At 37.2% G+C, this 14,997-nt stretch overlaps 1 protein-coding gene across 1 annotated transcript in view; it reads left to right on the top strand.

Annotated features, from left to right (window-relative positions):
* Macrod2 (mono-ADP ribosylhydrolase 2) overlaps window positions 1-14,997 on the top strand; it is a 1,707,616-nt gene that overhangs the window by 1,642,546 nt on the left and 50,073 nt on the right. Inside the window, exons 15-16 of the mRNA XM_090352924.1 lie at window positions 3,457-3,531; window positions 3,809-3,901. Of these exons, the coding sequence (XP_090209050.1) occupies window positions 3,457-3,531; window positions 3,809-3,901 (168 nt within the window). The remainder of the gene's footprint in view (window positions 1-3,456; window positions 3,532-3,808; window positions 3,902-14,997) is intronic.

The raw sequence follows: 14,997 nt of genomic DNA, 5'->3' as shown, positions 1-14,997 counted from the left end.
AATAAAGATATCTTCAGGTAGAAGAAATAAGAATGGCCTATAGACACATGAAGAAATGCTCGACATGTCTAGCAATAAAAGATATGCAAATCAAAGCAACTTTTAAGATTCCACCTCACTCCAGTTAGAATGGCCAGGATCAAGAAATCTAATAAGAACAGATGCTGGAGGGGATGTGGCCAGGAGAGATCACTACTACATTGTTGGTGGGAGTGCAAACTCATTCAACCACTATGGAAAGCAGTATGGCAGTTCCTCAAAAGGCTAAACATAGAGCTCCCCCATGACCCAGCAATTCCACTACTTTGGCATTTGCCCAATCGTCCAGAAACAAGGACATACTAAATCCACTAGCACAATGATGTTCATTGCAGCACTATTTACCATAGCAAAGATATGGAACCAACCCAGATGCCCTTCAGTTGAATGGATCAACAAGATGTGGCATTTATACACAATGGAATTCTATGCTGCTGTCAGAAAGAATGACATCACCCCATTTGTAAGGAAATGGAAAGACTTATGAAAAATCCATTAAGTGAAGTAAGCCAGACTCAAAGGAACATCGGCTCAATGGTTTCCCTCATTTGTCCTAATCAGTAGAAACTTTGGGCTCTCCTAGCAGAGATTTACAATAGAACAAAATGTAGATTCGTAAGGCCATTTAGAATGATGCTAAATGAAAGGACCTTCGGGATATAGAAACAAAAGCCATATAATGAGTGATTGTTGTCCTTAATGTACTATGTTATCTCTCTTCTCTTTTGCTGTCCCTTGGCTACCTCATATTGTTACAGTATTTTACCTTGTTATTTGATATATTGGATATATGGGTATTCAGTTATTTGAAATTGGATAGAGAAGGGGGGAAACAAGATGAGGGGTGGAGGTGGGGGAAGGGAAATGGGGACCATGTCATGAGAAAGGGTATCAATGTTTGTGAAGTAATGCGTCTTCTGTCTGGTGAACATAATGTAACCCTTCTATTAATTTCAATAAAATATATATGGGAAAAAAGATATGCTCAGGCTGAACATAATGGTTCATGCTTATAATCTCAGCTACTTAGGATACAGAAATACAAAATTTGAGAAGTAGGAGGAAGAAGATCTAGGTATTTTATCTAAAAGCACAAAACCCTATCTGAAAAACAAACTACAACAAAAGAATCAGAGATGTGGCCCATGTGCTAGAGACCTTGTTTAATAAATTTAAAGCATTAAGCTCAAACCTCAGCCCCCACTCAAACATAAAAACTCCAGATGAAGCAAAACAGAAAATTGGCATTTGTGGTGGCACAGATCTCATATTGAGTGGTGAAAGTAGAATGAGGATCAGAACACTAATTCACAGCTAATTTGCTGATTAGAGATAGTGGATGTGCAGTGTGTAGCAAAGTCTGGCATTGCTATGGGGTCACTAATTCACTGTTCCACTTACATCTGGTAGGCCTGTGCTTCTCAGATTCTATCATTCATATAAATCAAATAGAGAGTTCCTAGAAATCTAGGTGCTGATTCTGCCAGTCTGGAGAGGCAGAGAGTGAAGCGAGGAAAAGTAACATGGAGGTAATTTAAGAATAACTGTATGAAAGAGGAAGAATTATGTTAAGTCAGTACTGCTCCAGTATCCAATAAGTCTGACAGTCTCAGTGGCTATCAACAAGACAGGTTTGAAGTACCTATAACTGGCTAGGCTTGTTTTTCTTTTTCCCACATGTGTGCCAGGAAGAAGAGAGCTAATGGAACATGCAATAGATCTCCAACTTCTCTACTCAAATACACATATCATGTCTGTCCCAAGGCCTTTGTATGTATGTGTGTGTATGTACACCAGGACTGGGGCTTGAACTTAGAGTCTCACAATTTTCATTTGGACTTTTCACCCCCACTTGAGCCATAGGTCTACTTCCAGCTTTCTGGTAATTAATTAGAGGTAAGGATCTCACAGGTTTTTGTGCGTTGGTTGACGTAGAACTGAGATCTTCAGTGCTTTGCCTCCCAAGTAGCTGGGATTACAAGTGTCATGCACCAGTGTCCAATAGGTAGGGCCATTTTTTAAACAAGCCTGAGGTCAATGAAGTAGGAACTTATAATTGAGGGGTCACCTGGTCGCAGATTGGGAAGTACCACCTTCCCCAGGTCTTCTAGTGAGACAAGTAAAAGCCTCTGCACCACAGGGAAGGTGCTGAGCCAAGAACACATGTTCCTCATATCTCTTTGGTGTCTATCTCAAATTCTAGCTCTTTTTCTTGAAAAATTCGACAGTGACATAGTCTCTGCACAAAACCTATTTGCCAGTCCTGGGGCTTGAACTCAGGGCATGGGCACTGTCCTTGAGTTTTCTCAAAGTTAGCACTTTACCACTTGAATCACAGCACCACTTTTGGCTTTTTCTGGGTATTTGGTACCAAAGAATCAAAGCCAGGACTTCATGCATGATAGACAAGCAATCTACCTCTAGATCATGCACCTGGCCCCAAAGCATAAGATCTTTTACTAGTATGAGGCAAAATAAACAGATTGTCATTTCTTCTCTGTAATCAATATTTTAGTGTTTAAAATCTCATAAGGCTCAATAATCATCTTTAACTTATCAGGAATTGGTGAATTACTCTGATCTTCCCTTGGTCCCATCAGTGACCAAAGAGAATATATGAATCATTAAACCCTCATATCCTTACAGAGCTCAACATTTTTTTTTGCCAGTCCTGGTTCTTGAACTCAGGACCTGAGCACTGTCCTTGTGCTTTCTCAAGGCCTAGTGCTCTACCAGTTGAGCCACAGCACCACTTCTGGCTTCTTCTATGTATGTGGTAGCAAGACCTGGGGCTTCGTGCATACTAGACAAATAGTCTTACCACTAGGCCAAACTCTTGACCCAGAACTCAACATTTTAAAATGTCCCATTGATGAAAGAATTAAAGTACAAGTTAGGTTTTAATTCCTTTTTGGAATCTTCAGTATAAGAACACACACGCACGCACGCACACACACACACACACACACACACACACACACACTCACACACACATCTATCTCTTAAAAGGTAGTTAAATATAAGTAGCCCATACAACCTGGGAATTAGTTAAAAATTCTAAATTCTACAACCTTCAGTGCATGTCTACTTGTGTCCAGAATCTCATAAATTGGGTATTATCACAGTAAAGAGAAGTTTTCTTTAACACAAATCACTTGGCTTTTTCACATAAATACTTGATATAAATGTGATGATTTGAGAATTTATATTACACCTTTCAACTTCTCAATTATTTTCTGTCTCTAAGCCTGATTTATCTTTTCTTTTTCTTTTTTTCTTTCTTTATTTTTTTTTCCAGTACTGGGGCTTGAACTTAGGACCTGATCTCTGTCATCTAAGCATGATTTCTAAATGTTTTGCTGTTTCAAACCAGGAATATAACATTTCTTTTATTTTTCAATCGCCAATTTTTAACAGGAGAAGAGAATGAATCCATAAAGAATGAAATGAAACTGGAGACCGAGTCCCAGAGCTCATCTATGGAAACAGAAGGTATTGAAGCCAGCATCTATTTCTTTCCAAGAATTTGATGGATGGAGCTGTGTGTCATGGCCATGCTAGATAAAATGTGTGTGTGTGTGTGTGTGTGTGTGTGTGTGTGTGTGTGTGTGTGTGGCACTCATGTGTGTTAGGGGAGAGTAGCTGAAGGGTGGTTAGGAGAGATTGTGCTTTGGATACTTGGAAGGATGAAAAGGAACTGTTACTGTGTTTTCACAAAGACTCTCCCTTATACCCTACCTTGAGTATCATTCTGCCTTGTTCTATTTAGAGATTGCTTCGAACCAGGAAGAGGCCATGATGGTGGAGCAACCAGAAGTGATCCCACTGACAGATGAAGAAGAAGAAAACCAAGGTGGAACAGGTAGGACTGCTCTTAACCCATTAGAAATACGACAGTTTTTTAAATTCCCTGCTTAAAACTCAAGTCCCATAGATATCCTCATTTAATCACAGTTATAAAGGGTGGGGGGATGAATGTGTCTACAGCTCTAAACCTGGTTTTAAAACTAGAAAAAAAATCAAGGAGTAGCCAAAGATGAAGCTAAGAATATTTTCTGTCCTTCCAGATACACCAAAGATGGTTTTATAATTTAACTACAGTTATTTTTTAACTATCATGTTGGGAGTAAACTATATTATTTAGAGAATCCATAAGAAATGAAAATTATACACTGGGGGAATACAAGTTCTAGAACATCCAAAATAGCTTTATAAATAAATTAACCACTATGTATTGATCTCTTCCTGTATCCTTTTGGTATCGATTAAGACTCAATTTCTGTGACACATGTGTAGAATATCTGCCTCCTATCTTTGTCTGCTAATATTATATTGAGTACTGTTAAAAATATGTGTTAATACAATGATTTCTGAAGATACCAAAGGAATTAACAATAGAATATTAAAGCATCAGTTGGAGTAAAGAGAAATTTTATGAAAATCTTTCTTACAATGATATTATCCAGGAATTTAGCATTTATTGAAGAACTTAATCCAATTTTCAAATATAAAACAACCCCTTTAAAATGCTCATGTGAAATAGTTTGCTGTACTATGTCATAAATCTGGATGGCTTCAATAAACACGTATTTGTAGAGCATTTTCAGGGTGAGGACTCTGAAGATCTTAGTATAGAACCCCATTATCTATTTTGTTTCCAAATTGAAACACAGACATGTTGTCCATTGTAAAACCAGGTCCATTGTGATTACAACTAATTAATTGCAGATTCTTTTTGACAGAGACATTGGCATTAATTGTTGAACTAAGTGATTTTGACATTTTTTTAAAGTTTCCACTATATTTGTGCCTATTGACATGTTCATGATTCTTCTAACTTTTCCCTCTATTGCAAGTCCTAGCTCAGCCTCAGGTAACCATGTTCCTGGAAAGTCAAATAAATGATATATTTTGACAATAGAGAATTTATAAATCCTAACAGGGACTCCTACATACTTAATTATTCTACTGCAGAGATAATTTACTTTGTATACTATATCTGAGGAAAAACAAATGCATTAAGTTATAACACAACTGGTATATTTTCAATTGTTTGTTTGTTTGTTTATACCAATACTGGTGCTTGAACACAAGACTTCTCACTCCGATACTTTGCTCAAGGCTGGTACTCTACCATTAGAACCACAGCTCCACTTCTGACTTTTTGCTGGTTTCCTTAAAGTCTCATTGACTTTTCTTCCTGGGCTAGCTTTGAACTGTGATTCACAGATTTCAGCTTCCTGATTAGATAGGATGACAAATCTAAGCCACCAGCAGCCAGACATGTTCTTTTGAATTTGACTTATGAAGAAAATGCCCTCATTTAGCCCCTTCTAGCCTAGCATGGCAGCTCATACTAACTAGTGAAGAGTTAAACACACATTAACCTTCTTTCTTTGTACATGTGGAAGAGCAGATGGGAAAGAAGAAAGGTCAGATTCTGATGCTCGCCTATAGTAACTTTTGAAACTGCATTTCTTTATTTAAATCTGACTTCCCACTGCAAGAATGTATTGTCAGTGGGCTTGAATTCACTGTGTTTTTCCTTCCTGTCTTTTATTAATAGAGCTTTACCTGGGTCTACCTTGAAGATTTCTCATTTCTAAACTTTTAAAATCCAAATGTATCCTATTATCTTATTTTCTTGCATCAAAGTGAGAATTAAGAGCTATTCTGTTACATAAAAGCAAACTACTTGTCTCTTTCCATTTTATGTTGCTAATAATACCAAAGACTAGGTGAAATTATATTTTTTCTATGAAAAAATAGAAATCAATTTGACCTCCTTTATGTGGCATTATAAAGCTGGGGACACACATCTGTTGATGATCTTTAATTCAGAAGGGACCCACGGTGACACATGCATCATATGGAGAGAGCCAAGGGACTTTGTATCCACTCACCTGTGCTCCTGTGGTCTGATCTCTCTCATCCTTTCCTTATAATGTCACCAGGATTCAATCATGGTGACCTGATGTCACCATCCTGATGAACTAATGTCATCTTAATTACTTCTCTCAAAGGTCCCACCTCTCAGACCATAGTCAGACTTAAAGTTGCACCCATTTAATACCTAAACAATGTTGATAAGATTTCAACACTTTAAGACTTTGGGAACATTCTAATCATATCCAAAATTCAACATGGCCAGTGTGTAAGTGGGTATGGGTGCGAAGGGTACCCTGTGGTATCTTTTCTCCAACAGTGACCGAAAGGTAACCCTAGGCAAACGATTTGACTTACCTGATTCAGGCTGTTCACTTGTAAGACAGTGATTACAAAAGTAGTTGTCAATGAGTGTGGTAGCTCATACCTATAATCCTAGCTACTCAGGAGGCTGAGATCTGAGTATTGCTGCTTAAAGCCAGCCCGGGCACTAAAGTTTGTGAGACTCTTATCTCCAGTTAACCATCAGAAAACCAGAAGTGGCATTGTGGCTCAAAGGGCAAGGTGGTAGCCTTGAGCTGAAGAGCTCAGGAAGAGCGCCCAGGCCAAGTTCAAGCCCCACACCCCACAAAGAAAAAAAAAAAAAAAGGAGAACTTGAAAGACCCTGAGGTTGATGGTATCCACTCTCCTCTAGCAGAGTGCATTTCTTTCTCCCTTTCTATTCTTCCTTGCTTTGTCCTACTTTATTAAATATACCTTTGCTAAATACACCTTTGCTCAAAAAAAACGAGGTTACGTATTTTGCTCACTTACAGAGTACTTGCCTAGAATGCACAAGGTCCTCCATTCAATCCTCTGGGTATCTTTAAACAGAGGTAGCAAGTATTCTATTACATTTCTAGAAATATTTTCTATAGTTCTAAGATGTTGATGTTGAAAAAAAAAAACAGGCAGAAAATAATCCCTTTAAAAAAGCATTCCAGACCAAGAAAACTGTGTAACTTCTTCCTCTCGTTTTTGCAGCACTTTATATAATTAGAAAATGTTGATAATCTTCTGGACAGATCTTCCATGGCTCCCAGGTGTACGAGCACAGATGTTGCAACATTTAGATTGGAAGTTAGTTCTACTCAAATATGGATTTTTGAAAAGGAGGAAAAAATATTCAGCAGAAGCTCATGCTGATAAAATTACACAATAGCACAATGGACATGTCCCTCAGAGACCTAAAATACAAAAATTTCAACAGCCATAAAGCAAGGGCTCACATATGGCAGCTTTTCTCTTACAGCCATGTTGCCTTTTCCTAAATGAGTCCAGTTTGGTGCTTTCCCAGCAGGATCTGCAGCACATATGAAATCCAGAAGAATAATACCATTTACATGAATAATCAAATAGGAGAGAATTAAAGGAGACTGTCTCTAAAAGGGATCTCCTGTAAATACCACATCTGTACACAGTCAACATTTAAATGTTTTCTGTAAGATTTTTTCCCAGTTGAGCTTATGAGTATGTGACATAAAATCACAATAAGATCAACATATGCCATGGTTGTTCCATTTGCATTTTATTACTATATGGTAGTTTTTTTTCCTTTTAGTATTACACTGAATGAATATACTTGGCTCTGTTTGTTTATGTCAATTAATGAGTACAATATGGAACAGTGATACTTTGAAAAATCTTTACAGAGACTTAAAGTGTGGTCTAAAGTACCCTTAGAAAAATATGACATGTATATAGGTAATGTGTTAGGAGCAAATCAGTGAAAAGAATAATCATGTCTTAAGGTCCTGCTGCGACATGTAACTATGAGACAAAGTGTGTAGATAGTACTATCTCTTATCCCTGGCCAGGGAATTGCTGGCATTTTTTTTACCTTGTTGTAACTCCCTTTCTAGGAAAGTATTGAGGGGCATAAACTCAATAACATAGTTATAAGCATTTCCAGTTTGGTAAACTTGCTTTACAAGACTGACTCTGAGTGCACATATTCTTAATGAAACAAGAATGAAATGAGATCCAACGGTCACCAATGCATTGAGAGCTGAAATTTTAGGTTTATTATTTATTGTATGCTAAGGATAAAAATGCAGACTAACCATATTCTATATTAGTATACCAATAGTTGGCTAGCTAATTATTTCCTAAAGCTATTTTAAGGGAGCTTAAATTAGGTTTTCACACACACAAAAAAATCTACTCAGAATCAAGCTGGATTTCCATCTCCATAGCTTCTCTGGCTGTTAATTCTGGCTGTTAATTTCATTTCTCAGTGAATTTTTCAAGAGTGAGACAATTTTTCTCCTGCACCTGTCATTCGGCTCCATGAAGGACTTACCCACAAAGCACAACAGTGGAGTCCTTGGTGTTTTCCATTATTTATGGGATTCATGCATTGCTGACAAAGCCCTTTTGCCTTTTCTTGCAACAGTCTCTGTACTGGCAACGTAGCCACATGTAAGATCAATAACACTTGGGCTTTCATAACCAGCCTGTGTTCTTTGCTATAGAGAGAATCATACTGTGTAGTTATCTTCTTAGACTTACACAAAATATTATGAAAAATTGACAGTGGGGGGAGGGAAATGGGGACAAAAACATGAGAAGCTGTATCAATGTGTGAGAAGTAACGCACCTACTATCTGGCAAATATAACAAGAATCCCTCTATATATTATAATAAAAAGAATATTATGAAAAATTGAATGATAAACTCTGTTCAGACTTGGACTTGATTTCCCTTCCAACCTTGCATCTTGTTAGATGAATTTACTAGAACATGCTGCTTGAAGGAAGTCCTGGTATTTCATCTTTTTAAATGAAGTCAACTTTACCAACTACATTTCATGTCAGCAACACATTTGTTCTAGTTTTCTAAAGAAGTTTCATTTTCAAGAGGTTTATTTTGTTGTTGTCTGTTTTGTTATTGGCATTCTTTACTAATCACATTGTGTGTGTGTGTGTGTGTGTGTGTGTGTGTGTGTGTGTGTGTGAGTGTGTGGGGGGGTGGGGGTGGGTGTGGGTGTGTGGGTAGGTGTCAGTATTGGAGTTTGCATTAAGGACCTTGCAATTTTGCTATGCTTTTTTTGCACAAGGCTGATCTCTATCATTTGAGCTACACCACCTACGTATAGATTTTTGCTGGTTAATTGGAGATAAGAGTTTTATAAGCTTTTCTGCCCAGAGTGGGCTTTGAACTTTAACCTTCAGACCTTAGTCTTCTGAGTGGTTAGCGTTAGAGGTATGATCCACTAATGCCTCACTCATTTTCTCTTAATGTAGGTGCTTACAATCACCTTCTTAATACTGATATCACTGTGTCTCCCAAGTGTTTATATTGTCTGTCTCAGTATTTTTTTATTTACTCTATGATTTCTTCTGTGACATGTTTGGTTGCTCAGGAACATGTTCGGTTCCAGGTATTTGTACATTTTCCAAAATTTCTCTAGTCACCTATTTATATTTTCTTTCACATCATTCTGATCAGGAATGACACTTGATATGATTTTTACCTTTTGGAACTTCATTTCAGTCTTGTTTTGCGGCCATATATAAAGTCAATCCTGGAGAACATACTATGTGCACTTGAGAGAAATACATATCCTGTGACGGAAGAAAAATTCTGTTATATCCATTTACTCAAGAGTATTGTGAAATTTGATATTTCCTTATTTATATTCTTTCTGGATAATATATATAAATATATATAATATAATATATATAATATATAATATATAAAAATATATATAGCCATTTGCTATATATATTTAGATGCTCTGATGTTTGGCTCATAGACACCAATTTCTTTTATTCTTTTTTATTGTATTTTATTGCAAGGGTAATGTATAGAAGAGTTACAGTTACATTCGTCAGGTAATAGGTACATTACTTCTTGAACATTGATACCCCTTCTCATGTTTCATAGACACTTACAATTTGTTTATCTGCTTGATGAACAGATTGCCTTATGATTTATAATGATCTTTTGGGTCTCTCACGACCATTTTTCACTTAGTCCACTTTGTCTGAGGGCAACCACTCTTGCTCTCTTTTGGCAGCCCAAGCAGCCAATGAAAACCAGAGTGGTGAATTTGTCAGAGCAGAAATGAAAACCCAAGGCTAAGTAAGGGGATGTCCTGGCCATCCCATGTTGTATAGACCTGAGACTTGCTGGCAGTTCACATGCAGCCAGATGGCTTTATCCATCATTGATCCCTATGGGTTTTTTATGTTAAATTGTAGACTAGTCAGTAAGACCACAAAATATTGTATTTATTGCACTTGTCTAAGCTTTTGGTATAGAACTTATATGTACTTATATGAAATTCAGATTTGGGGGTTCAAAAAGTAAATTTGCCAAACCTAAAACAAATACTATCATAGTCTTTATATAAAAATAAAGTATCGGGGCTGGGAGTTTGGCCTAGTGGTAGGGTGCTTGCCTAGCATGCACGAAGACCCGGGTTCAATTCCTTGGTACGACATACATACAAAAAAGCCAGAAATGGTGCTGAGGCTCAAGTGATAGATCTCTAGCCTTGAGAAAGTCCAAGGACAGTGCTCAGGCCCTGAGCTCAAGCCCAGGACTGGCAAAAAAAAAGTATCAACATAACCAAAATTACCTGAAATCAGACCATTCTCAGTTTGACCAGATCTTCAAAATGATGATGTATTTCTCAACACACACACACACACACACACACACACACACACACACACACATACAGATGTGCATACACATAACATGTTTCCCCCAGAAACGAGGGTCTATACCTAAATGTCATGGTCTGTAAGCACAGACTCCATTAACATTGCCCCCTGAACTGGAAGACTGAAAGAAAAGTGCTCCATGTACATTAGCCTCTGAGACAATTTTCCCAAAGCCACCTGTCCTAGACCCCAAGTATTTCAGGCCATCAGTGGAATCAAGTAACTCCTGAATCTCTGAACTCAGAGTCCTGCTCTTACTTTGACTTATTGTTGTTATCTGTGCAACCTAATGGTTCTTGGCTCTTTTTTCTCTTAGGATAAAGCATTAGCTTTCATTGCATAGTTGTTTTTTGGGAGGTTTTTTTTTTTCTTTCACCATTGTACATGGGAGATTTCATACCTACTCCCTAGTGAACTGATCTTTGTTAGCATAGTGCAAGTAGGATTCACAGTAGGACCATGAACTAAAGACTATACCCACAACCATTTATATGGAAGAGCCGTGTAAGTAACAGAACCTACAAGTAAGAGTCCAGTCCACAATGTAAGTGGGTATGACAATTAGTGGTGGTAATGATTGTGACATAGTTCCATGCCAAATAATGTTGGCTCCAAATTTACCTTGTATAGGCATACGGCTTGAAACATTTGCCTTAAATTCAGATACCATGAAGGTAACAGTTCAGCTTTCATTTAAATAAAAAGACATTAAATTAAAAATGCCCAGAGAACTATTATGCCATATATTATGCATGTGGATCTAGACAACAGTTACTCATGACTTATCAGGTGCAGAAAACTCCAAACCCGCCTGAATGTATACAAGGCTGGACCCCATCTGATTTGTATTTTACGCGTAAGTGTTGCTTGTCTCTCTGCTTCAGAAGGAAGCCCTATTTCTTTTCAGTGCTCTTCATACATCAGGTGTCTTCATTGCGGCACAGTATGTAAAGAGCAGGTGGTATAGAAAGCAGTTTGAATGTTAATTATTTTTTTCATTGATTTCACTGTGAGGATTTACCTTTCAAATTGTTTTTATAATCAAGATGGAAACAATTAGGGAACTTGCTTCCTGAATGTTTCACTACATTTATTTTTATCACATCTGCTTCAATGATTTAAAAAAAAAAGACAAAGGGAGGTAAGCATTTTAATAGCAAGAGATTTGAGTTGATTGTACATGATTGCTTTATTTCATTGTTTGAATCTTCAAGGGAAATGTTGAGATGAATCTGTCTTGTTGCTAAACACTAAATATCATACCATTGTTAGAATCTACATTTTTTAATACTATAAGCACTTCAGTTCATTTTTCAGAGATGTTGTCATAATTTATTCCCCTTATTTTTTAATTGAAAATAATTTTGTTTTCTGTGCTATCCTGGGGTTTGACCTCAGAACCTAGACACTGTTTCTGAGGTTTTTTTGTTGTTTGAGGCTTGTGCTCTACTATTTGAACCACTTCCTTTTTGTTAAATTTTGTTTGTTTTTTTTTGAGTAGCTTAATGGAACTGAGAGACTCATCGATCTTATTGCCTGGGCTAGCTTCAGATCGCAAATCTCAAATCTTAGCTTCCTAAGTAGCTAGTCTTATAGATGTAAATCACAGGTTCCAGGCTTGGAACTAAGTTTTTGTAACTACAAAGAAGTTGTAAAAAATGTAAAAACTAGACAATGTATATATTTTTTAAGATAGCGTTTAAGTATGTAAACAGGCTAGCTTTGAACTCATGATTCTCCTGTCTTAGTCTCTTGAGTGTTGGAAGTATAGGTATGTACCATTATTCCTGGTCAGATATATTTTAAATATTTTTATCATATTTAACTTTTTGCTTAAATATTTATACTAATTTGCCTTTTCATGTTTCATTGATTTACAAATATAGTTCATAAAATAGCAATATTCAAGATTAGAAAGTATATGATTATTGATATATTAAAATATGGACTTATAAGTTCAATGAGTATGTATTTAAATTGGTATGTTTAATATTTTAAATTGTCTTACATTACTCTTATTCTCTCATTTTCCAAAATACTATAGATACCTTCATGCAATTAGAAAATTGAATTATGTAAAATCTAGTACTTAGAAAAAATATTAGATGATATGATTATAGAATATATTGCATGTATCTATATTAGTATTATATATGTATATACATTATATGTGTATATATGTGTATTATATACATATGTACAAATTTATATCTCCAAACTCTTACCTAAGGGATTACATCATAGGTAGATTTCCATAAGATATCTTACAAATGTAAAAAATAAAAATTTCAGCTCTAGTCAGGTGTCAGTGACTCACACCTATAAATACTAGCTATTCAGGAAACTAAGATCTCAGAATAGAGATTTCAAGCCAGCCTGGATAGTAAAGTTCCCCAAAAAATCCCCCCAGAAAAGTTTATACTGTTGCTATGGTTAAAGAGGTAGAGTTCTAGCCTTGAACAAAAAACTCAGGTACTCAGGCCCTAAATTTAAGCCCAGAACCTGCCCAAAACAAAAACAAAAAGTAATACTTTCAGGTCACTAAGTAAAATATGGAGTTGAAGAGGACATAGAATGTTACTGTTACATTTTTATTACATGAAGTAAACAGAACACTGGCCCTGCAAAGGCATTCAAGTCTAATCTCTGGAACCTTGTACAACTAGTATTTTCACACCTGATTAAGTTACACTTCTAAGGGAGCACTCAGGCTCAGGTGAGGCCAATGTACTCACAAGTATTTAAGGAAAGGTGGGAAGTAGGAGAGGGGGAAGGAGGTGTGTTAGAAAGGTAAAAGAAGAGAGGTTGGCTCTCGTGACGGGGGAAATGGCAAGACAAGGAGTACATACAGATGGCATCTACAAACTGGAACAGGTAAGCAAATATATTCTTCTCCAGAGGAGAGAAAGGACCCACTAGGGACTTGTATCTACAGAATGGACACGCTGTTGTGGTCAAGGGAGGTGTAATGTGGAAGAGAACCAGAACTCCATGCCTATGTGAGGAAGCCATGGTGTGTGTTTTAGTCATAACCCCAATGTACTGCAAAAGCATGTGAATATATGCATGTGAGTTGTATATACTTTTTTAAATATATGAGTTTTTCTTCTTAGCTTTCAATGAATAGGAAATAAGAAGGGGAAAAAATTCCCCAGAATTTCAGTAGTTTTACTCTTTTTTTCAGACAGAAAAAGAGGAATAATGAGAACAATAACAACAAAAATGCATACCTTCTGTAAGGATTTGGGGCGGGGAAGAACAAACTAGGATTTGAGACCTAACTCTCCTACAGCTTGCTGGAGTTACCCTTACCAAGTGAAAATAAATTCAGATTACACAGTCCCCTCTCTGGTATTAAGTCACTGTGTCTTCCAAAGTCTAACAGTTTCTCAGCTGACTTCGAGGGGATACGTTATTTTTTTTGAAAAGATAGGAGGGAAAAAAGCAAGATGTATGGAGCTTTTAGAACAACATACATAAGCTGTTTGCCATATTGAGTCAACACCTGGGGAATTGATTTGAAAGCTAAATGCAGGCTGTTCACCTGGATTGCCAAGTATAACAGAAGCAACTGTCTCATCAAAGGAAAGCACATGTCACAAGGCCCTGTCTGCATGTGCCTTTGAGAGCCCACAGGTAACAGTGATGGGGAGTACAATGTTCTGAAACCTAAGGGATCCCTTCTCTTTACAAACTACCTGTGATTTCTCATTGAAAATGTCTACCTACACCAGCTTACCTGACTTTAACTTTTTAATTTTTTTTTCTCTTTTTGCCATTTAACTTTGGCCTTCCTTATTTACCAAGTGCTGTTTGTCACAGTTTTAGCTCTCGAAAGTTGTTGGGGCCAGGTCTTTCTTGTCATTCCAAGCTGTAATGGTCTCACGGATCCAGTAATTAAACAAAATCCTGTACCTTTCCACTCTAGCTAGCTGCCCCAATGTCTTCTCCCCTATTGTTCTACTGGTAACACCACCAAGCAGATGGTTAGAGATTTTTCACCCTTTCAGAAGCTTTATGTTTTTCTCATCTCATCAAGCATATCTTAGCCAAGTGTAATTAGCTAAGGCTTTTGAGTCCTCAGGAGATCAGTTAAAGACCTGAACAATTTCAATAAAGAGCTTGAAAATCAAATCCTGGAAGGCTATGCACAGCCACAGGAGAGCTACTATTATTTAGAAGCAGATCTCTCTCTCCCTCTCTCTCTCTCTCTCTCTCTCTCTCTCTCTCTCTCTCTCTCTCTCTCTCTCTCTCTCTCTCTCTCTCTCTCTCTCTCTCTCTCTCTCTCTCCTCCCTCCCTCCCCTTCTACCCCCTTCCCCCTGTCCCCTCTCTCTCCCTCCCAGCACCTCTCCTTTCCT

The sequence above is a fragment of the Megascapheus bottae genome, chromosome 18, assembly GCF_031878675.1.
Source record: "Megascapheus bottae isolate mThoBot1 chromosome 18, mThoBot2.hap1, whole genome shotgun sequence".
NCBI classification, from domain to species: Eukaryota; Metazoa; Chordata; class Mammalia; order Rodentia; family Geomyidae; genus Megascapheus; species Megascapheus bottae.
Note: the sequence above shows the minus strand (reverse complement) of the source record. Positions and strands in the feature narration are given on the sequence as shown.